The 8,876-nt window shown below is 35.5% G+C and overlaps 1 protein-coding gene across 3 annotated transcripts in view; it reads left to right on the top strand.

Moving 5' to 3' along the window:
• Window positions 1-7,315, top strand: part of rgs3a (regulator of G protein signaling 3a) — a 126,372-nt gene extending 119,057 nt beyond the window's left edge. For all 3 annotated transcript variants that reach the window (XM_036214430.1, XM_036214432.1, XM_036214431.1), the window contains one exon: window positions 7,132-7,315. In XM_036214430.1, the coding sequence (XP_036070323.1) occupies window positions 7,132-7,206 (75 nt within the window). In that variant the 3' untranslated portion in view covers window positions 7,207-7,315. The remainder of the gene's footprint in view (window positions 1-7,131) is intronic.
• The last annotated feature ends 1,561 nt before the right edge of the window (window positions 7,316-8,876 follow it).

The following is an 8,876-nucleotide window of genomic DNA, read 5'->3' as shown; positions in this document are numbered from 1 at the left end:
TCCATACCTTTTGAATAGCAAGAAAAATGGTTTTTTTTGGAAATCTTAAAGTAAACCTAGCATTCTAATAGATTAGTGTTATTACTTTAACATTTAATGAGCAAAGCCAAATTGAATAAACAGTAAAAAAAATCTTATTTCAGTTTTCGGTCAAATTGATGAAATTTCCTGAGTGAAATCTCCTTTGCTGAGGCCACTTGTTTCCACAGCCCACATGGTTTCCATTTACCGAGTTTAAAATGTGGCTAAAAATAGTTTTTTTTCCAATTGAACTTGGAAAAGCTCTGCTTTAGATTTGAAAGAAAGTCTTGGTTTCTTAGGAAAAAGGCCTCAATGTTACCATAGATATTGTAACATTAGATTATTTCATTATGGGATGTTGGCACATTAGAATAATAGATGTTGATTTTTTTAAACCCACATTATGTTACATAATCAGAAAAATGTGTTACATATCAAGACATTTTCATTTATCTGTAAGAGAAACCTGCCAATTGGTTAGGAAAATGTGTTTACAAAAGTGCATAAACAAACAGTAGAGATGCTGCACCAGTCCAGTGGTCCAAATCCAACTATGCTTTGTGTCCTTAAATAATAAGCTTTGTTAAAAAAAGCAAAGAACTGAACACTGGTCTTCCAAACACAGTGAGCTTTGGTACTCTTCCAAATTCACCACAACTTGAACCAAATAAGGAAAGTGAGGAAAAGAAATCAAGAAATGTAATTATAGTTTTAGGGAAATAAATTCTTTTAGATAAAAATCAAGAAAAATATACACAGTGTTGTTTGGGTAGATATATAGTAATGAGGAGGTGCCGGCTCCTATTGGCACATAGTCAGAAAATTGGACATTTGAATTGAATTCTCGCTGAAATATCCATCTTTCTAATGCTTGAAAACCAAATAGAGGTATACTGTAGATTTCTTAAGGCCTTTCCTGTCAAAATAACTGGTCCAACATTCCCTTATGCTACATTTTCAGACAAAGGACAATTTTACCAACAACTCTGATTGTATTTTCTGCTCGGTTTCTAGCTTCTCTTCTCCTCAGCCTGTCTTTGTGTCTATGTTATGATTTTTTTTTGTTCTGCCCCTAAAATGTCAAACTGAATAAATATTAGTGTTCATTAGATCTATTTGTCAGGGTCATTGAGTTGCTGGAGCCTATCCAGCCACTGTTGGGCCAAGGCGGAGTACATCCTGTGCAGTTTGCCAGTCTATTACAGGGCCACACAAAGACAGACAATCACACAACTGAGGGACAATTCAGAGTTAATCCATGAGGCATGTTTTTGGACTGTGGTTGGAAGCCGAAGTGCCTTGTAAAAACCCATGTGTGCACGGGGAGAACACGCAAACTTCACACAGTAATGACCTAGCTGGGATTCAAACCGGGGCCTTCCTGCTATAAGGCGAGTGTTAACCACTTGATCTGGGTTTCTGAACTCCAGTCCTCAGCGCCCACCAACCTGTGTGTTTTCTCTGTTACTCTTCTTTAACACACCTGATTTAACTCACCATCAGGCTCTGCAGGGACCGGATAATGACAGTCATTAGATGCAAGAGTGTTAAAGTAGAGGCACGTAAAAACCATCCAGGGCGATAGCCCTTGATGACTGGAGCTCAGAAACAACGCACTAAACCACTATACAGCTCTCTCTGATGCCCCTGAGGATTATAAAAGGCAAAAAGGAATTCTGAAATGGTGCCGTTCACTGGAGTTTTACTCAAGAGCATTCCATAAACCAGCAATAGTTTGAGCCAGAACAAAGTAACTCTTCTGCTCAGTTAACCCTTTAACGCTGACATGTAAATAATACACACGGCGCATTACACAATCAACAAATCAACAAAATGAGCTGAGACTACCTGGATTTACATAAGATCATTTTTGGTGTAAAATTTGAGCTTTAATAAAATAGGAAATTGCTCCATTCTGAAGCCAGCCTCCAGTGGTCATTTGAACTGCACGTTGATAATGGATAAACTTTGAAAGCAGCATACTTCCTTACTTAATGGGTTGTCGGGTCTTTGCCTTAACATTCAGTAAGTGTGTTAAAAAGTAAAGAAACAAGGGAAACATAAGAAAACAGAGGGTTAATAAATATGTAAAGTGAATGGAAAGAACATGCACTCACAAGAACGGGTTCATTTATGCGGTTTGGAGACTGTGTTGACAGGGTTAAGAACGTTTCTAAGCTGTGTTTAGAGGATTCATCCAACTATTTGTTTGTTAGTGCAACACAGCTGAAGAACGTCAAATATTTTTTTAAATGAACCAAAAATAGGCCATGAAATAAAGACCAGCCCCAAAAAGTCTTCTCGTGGTTACTTTTTACATGAAATTGATTTTATGATTTCAGTCAGCTTCCTGGCAGGTCAAGCTGTGTCAAATGTAAATGCTTGTGTGGTTCTCACACACAGTCGATCCGACTCCTTTATCTGTGAATCTGCACAGCTGTCCTGCAACCTTTAACACCGTGTCAACATCTGCACCTCAAGCCTCAAGAGTTTGGATTGCAGTTTGGTCTTTGGCAGATTCGGCTCTCTCTTACTGTCTGCAGCCATGCATGCAAAGCACACACACAGGCATGCACACGTACACGTAAAACTGTATTTTTAGGACAGGCTCAAAGATTTCATGCTTCACTGACCAGTTCTATTCTGTGCGGGTGTATGTGAGCATAGTGTGGCTATTTTCTGTCTGCTTGGGGCCAGGGGGAGGAATGATTGTTTGAGAGATGATTATAACATTTTGGCATTGTTTAAGATATTTATTTATCATTTTTATTTTCTGTTTTTGCTTTAACTTGGCAGAAATGTGTTTAAAAAATTGCCCTCAAACCAAAAACTTGCAGTCTTACAAAGATTTAACCCAGAAACACATCTTTAAAAAGGCAGCAACAGAGGGACTTGGTGATCCATTGGAACTTTTTTTTTTCTCAAAATGTGACCTAAATTCCAATCTGTTTTTCATAAGATATCTTAAAAAAAATATGGAAATAGTTACCATTGTTTCAAATGAGAAACAGAACCATTTCACTTGACCTTTAAATCTTAGGTAAGTATTATACTTGTCAATGTACACTTATATTATGAACTTTTATTCTGCAAAAATGTCATAGTGAAACATTAGTTATTTTACTCTGTTAGGATGGTATAAAATATTATTAACATATAATATATATATATACTGTATATATATATATATATATATATATATATATATATATATATATATATATATATGAATATACTGTACTTATAGAACTTATTGTAAGATTTTGCAGTTTCAGATAAAAGGGTGATTTTAGTTTGTGTTTATTCAAGTTTAAACTTCTCACAAGCACACATAACCTGGACTGCTTGGTCCTCAAAGAGGTCCTTTTCCCACATAGTCCACTTTTTTACGTTTGAAAACTCTCCTAAATTCTGATGCAACCGTGTAAGCTATTTACCAGGACACCTGAAATCATATTCTTAGTTTGCATTGCAAATGAACTTTGGTGCAGTTCACAACAATCTGAACACAGAAGAACACTCTAAGGGCACAAAGTCTTGTTTCAGGAAAAATTGTCATATTTTCTATTTTGCAAAGATTAGAATAGAATATATTCTATTCTATAGCATTTTTCCCAGAAAGAATCACAAAGTGTTTTACAAATAGAACATAAAATCAAATCAAAACACAAGAGGTAATAAAATCCAATGATAAAAATAAAAGTTAAACCTTAAAGGATCGGCGTGAAGAGTATGGGGTTAAAAGGTTAGAGATTTATGTTGGGGCTTGACCATGCAAGGCTGTAAAAACTAAAATTTTAAAATAAATTTGATATTTGATAGGCAACTGATGTAAAGTAGACAATAGAGGAGTGTCTTTTTACTAGTTACTGTTAAACGCAGAGTTTTGGACAAGTTGAAAACTGTTTAGTGACCATTTGTTAAAGCAGGTAAAAAGGAGAGAGAAACAAGAAGAAATAAAAATGTGAACATTTGTTTCAAAGTTTGTTTTTTTTTAAGGTTTTGCTTTGAGGGCAATTTTTAAAACTAATTTCTGCCAAATTAAATGAAAAATAACACTGATAAGAAACAATCTTATCAATTTTTTCAGTAAGATAATACTTCCAGTTTGAGAAAACATATGTGAACAAGAGTAAGTGGCAGTGTAAGAGTATTAAAAAAAAACCTCTCAATTCAAACAAATTGGAAAAATCTTTGTTGGTGAATTTTCAACATTTGATTGAGAAGCATGAGCATGTTATGAAAGGCATGCTGAGGAGAAACTAAATCCATGACGAGGAGATTTATAGACAGAAACTAAATTTCATAATCAAATCTATGAAAAAGTCAAAAACTTACACTAAAATGTGTCAAAACTAAAAACCTGAAACACAATTTAATACAAGGCATAATAAACAAAACGTGGAGCCTCAAACATGGAGTTCTTGTTCTCCCTTAAATATTGTAGATGACATATTGATTTCAAAGGAGGAAAAGATCTGTTTAGATCTACTTTTATTGCGTAGTTTGATGAGGGATTGTTATGATGAACAGTCAGCATAGGTGGTCAGATGATATCAAAAGTTTTACAACCTTTCCTTAACAGACTAAAAGGACTTTCAAATGTCTTCTATAAGTGAGATACAGCCTTGAAGCATGTCTGTTTTACATTTTAGTGTCTTTGTTGTTTCCTGTAGTGCTTTGAGTTCTGTATTTGGCATCTAACCAGTTTTGCAGTGGACTTTTTGTGAAGCGCCCTGACTAAAATGACGACTATTTTAGTTCTCATGGCCGACTCCTGGCATGCATGTAAATCATATCTTGCAGGACGTAAACCAGCATTTACTCTGTGGGACAATTCCAGTGTAAAAGCTACCTTCACTCCATAATAAATATCCTTAACCCCTAACTTCAGACTTCCTGCTTCCCCTGGAGTCCAACAATTTTATGCCCAACTTCACCCTAAACTTATTTTCAATCCAAGCGCTAAACTGTGATTTTATCTTTTAGAACCTAAAGTACCATATTTTGTTCCCTGAAATTCCAAATGTGCCCAGCTAAAAGTTTTAGAGCTTAAAATACGCTCACATACTCAAACCAACAGGGGCTTTACACTTTGACAGGCTTCTGTACCCATCAAGCAACAGCTCTTACTTTATTTTGTTTTTGTAGCTATATTTAGTCCGCACCTACACAACACATACTCATTGACCTCTCACAGTGCTCTGTGATTTGTGTCAGAGTGCGAGGCCTGCATCACTGTACATTTCCTACAATGACAGCTTCAAGGAGTTATGAAAGGGCAAGATGGAGCTGCTGAAGGCTCTCTGAAATACAGTAATACTGCAGTAGATAAAAGTATATACAAACACAGACACGTGAAAATTGACAAATAAAAGTTAGAATCTCAAATTGTAAGTAAGACAATGCAGATTTAAAGACCCTAACCAACTGTTCTTACCATCTTTGTCACAACTCGTTCAAAAGCAATGTTCTGAAACTTGTACACAAAAAAGAGACTCCAAAAAATGTTTAGGCAGATTTTTTTCATAAATAAAAAAGTTAAAGATATTTTTTTGGTTTATAAGAAAAAAAGTTAGAATCTACCTTAAGTTAATTGCTATCCAGGTTTAAATCTGCTGTCAAAATAACACCTACAAATCAGGCATATATTATGTTTTTCTGATATATGTTAAAATGTTTGTTTTTACTGGTTAAAAACAGAAAAACTAAAAGCACAAAAATCAGCAGCAGTCTTGTAGTTACTTTAGATTTTAATGGTAAATTAATGACATCATGTTTTTGGGGCTTTTAATATGGTTTTGGGGCGTTTTTCTCATAATTGAGAACATATGTGAAGAAAGTTAAGCTTAAAATTGTGTTTTAGTATTGCTTTTTTCAAATCGATGTCATTTAGGAGCAGGCAAAAAAGTGCTGTTGAAAAAAACCTTTAGCAGTGATGTTGTTGGTGGATCACAAGCTCTCTGCGCCGCTCTTGCTAGCGAGAGAGAATGTAAACAAAGGGATGATGGGAAGTCAGGGCAGGCTCACTCCTCACCAACAGTCACACCCACAACTTATTGGGCGAATTTTCAATGCATTCCTGCCACTCTACAGAAACTATGTCCTAGAAAACAACAGTTTTTTTTTTTTAATTTTTGGTTAAAAAACAGCAAAGGCATTATTAAAAAACTACAGGGAACGCTTTTAAAATAGATCAAAATGTGATCATAATGGGACTTAAAAGAGATTTTTGACAAAACATAATCAATAAAAATGGTAAATACATGTAGTTTTTGTTCCCAAAGGGTTTCAAACGGTTTCCTTTTTGAAAGAAGGAGACTTTTTCAAAAACTCTATTAGGAGGTTAGTATCGTCAGGTAAATGCCCCTTTTCCTTGGGATTTCTCCTGTTAATTGTTGGCTTGAATTTACTGAAGTTAAATCGACTCTAAAACATCACAACAGTCAGCATAGTTGGACAATACATTCAGAAAAAAATAAATAAAAAAGGAAGCTGTCGTCACCCTTCAGACTGAAATTTAAGTTGGGTCCCACAAAGGCAGGAACACAAACCATGTGGTACCAGCTGTTACCAGTGAGTAGCTCAGATTCAACAGTGTTCCTGTAACACAATGGCTCATTATTTAAAAAATCACACACACATACATACAATGGGTCAACTTCATGCCATCAGATTAGTGGAGACTGACCCTTTCCCCACCCTGAAGGAACTTGCCTTTTCCTCTGAACCAATCAAAATGGCAGCTCAGCCAAAAGTGTAATGTGAGACTAGCCGTCTCGGCTCAACGCTTCAACCTTAAGACACAGCTGGAGGCCAACATAAACAACAGCTGTGGTCACTCACGTTCTTTATTTCTCACAGTTTCCTTACATTGTTAGCAAATGCTGAGTTTTCTCGAGCAGGATACGGTCACACACCTTGCAGACTCACAATGTGGACTGCTGCTGTGGATTAGCCATTTTGCGTGCTGTAGGAGCCACGGAGTGTATCTCAACTGGAGAAACCGAGGATTTACCATCTTGAAAAATGCCTGCATGAACCTGCAGGGCCCTGTTCCAGCGTGGAGGATAGATGATGCAGTGTGGCCTCTTCTTCCTCTCTCCTCAGCTGAGCGCCGGATCCCCCTGTAGCTGCGAGGTTGGACCTGACAGAACCAAGAAGAAGAAATCCAAGAACCTGTGAGTAACATCTTTTTGTTCATTTATGCTGTTTGCCACTGTGGGATTGAGAATATTAACCAATATATTAACCCTTGAACCCTTTCGTTATAAAAAGTTACACCATCACTGTGTAATTTTTGTTTGATGTAATATACCCAATAAAAAGTATTCCTCATAAATAATCGATCAAAATATGACAATATATGATAAATTAGAGTAGTTTTCTTCTATTTTCAACTGTGGTTTATGTAACAAAATGGAAAATAACACCGCAGGAAGATCCTGAAAAAATGCCAAAAAAAAGACTAGAAAAATAGGAATTTCAGAACAAAAAAATCCTAAAAAAAATAAATAATAATGATACTGAAGACTTGGCCTTTGGTCTACCCATTCCTGGGACATGTGATACTTTACCCAGACACCCACGACACTCAGAAAAATGCAACATATTCAAAATCATTTAAATACTTAGTCCTCTAGGGTTAAAACTGCATTTGGAATCCATGGTGAGGATTAAATTTCAGCTTTTTCATTTTGACATGCTATTTTAGTCAACACATTTTTAATTTTTAAAATAGTTTTTATCTCAGCAAATACAAGGAATTTACCTAAAAACCCAGGGGTGGACAAAGTTTTTGATTGGTGGGCTACAAGGGGTTCTAAAACTTGACAAATGGGCCAGACCAGTAGCAGATATGTGAAGTGTTGTGGTGATCCACCTCATAAGAGAAAGGTAGCCTATAACACAGAAACTGAAAATAAAACTTGCTTTAATTTGGATTGAAAGTTAACATTTACAGTATCTCACAAAAGTGAGTACACCCCTCAATTTTTGGCTATAGATGCCTCTATTATGATTTTTTATTTTTTTGAGAAAAAAATAACATTACACTACTATACAAGGTGGACACTGACTAATTTTCATTGTGTCAAAAATCCATTTCTTCAGTATTGTCCCATGAAAAAGGTATAAATAAATATCTGCAGAAATAAAAAAGATGTACTCACTTTTGTGAGATACTGTATGTTTTAAAACAGAAAAAAATACTTTTGTTAAATTCTCAGAAGTGTGTGTTTTTTTATTGCCAATTGCACTGATGTGTTAAAATGAGAATATTTCGAGAAATGCTGCGTTCAAATTGTATTGCAATGATTGGAAAAAGGACTGTCGGACTTGGAATACACACATAAATGTCAGAAAAACATCAAATTTTTCAACGCAGACTACCTTTCTGCGCCTAATTAAAGATCAATGCATTTGCAGTGCACAATATGTTGTTAGACACCAGAATTACTGGGAAAATAAAAACATTAATAGGGATTATCAATATAATTCATTCCAGTTTGGAAGGCCAGATTAAATTGCTTGCATTCTGCGCCCGGGCTGTGATCATGTATTAGCATGGATGATCACATTTAACTACAAAAAGCATAAAGATCTCTGCTTTGAAATGTAAATATAACTGGTAATCTTATGTGGTAGCTTGTAGGTTGATCTATTAAAAACTGCTAGCATACACACAGGTAGACATGTGATACAGGTAAAAGGTAAAACTAATCATGACCTTCATATTGTTGTAGTAAATGGTGATGAAAAGTATGTTGAGTGTTGAAAGAGACGGAAAGGAAGCTGTTGTTTTGTGAAATTGATGACTTTAAATTTGTCATCTGTTTAGTGTTGACTTTATTACC

Source organism: Oryzias melastigma, linkage group LG12 (assembly GCF_002922805.2).
Source record: "Oryzias melastigma strain HK-1 linkage group LG12, ASM292280v2, whole genome shotgun sequence".
NCBI lineage: Eukaryota > Metazoa > Chordata > Actinopteri > Beloniformes > Adrianichthyidae > Oryzias > Oryzias melastigma.
This window is presented reverse-complemented; position numbering and strand designations above follow the sequence as displayed.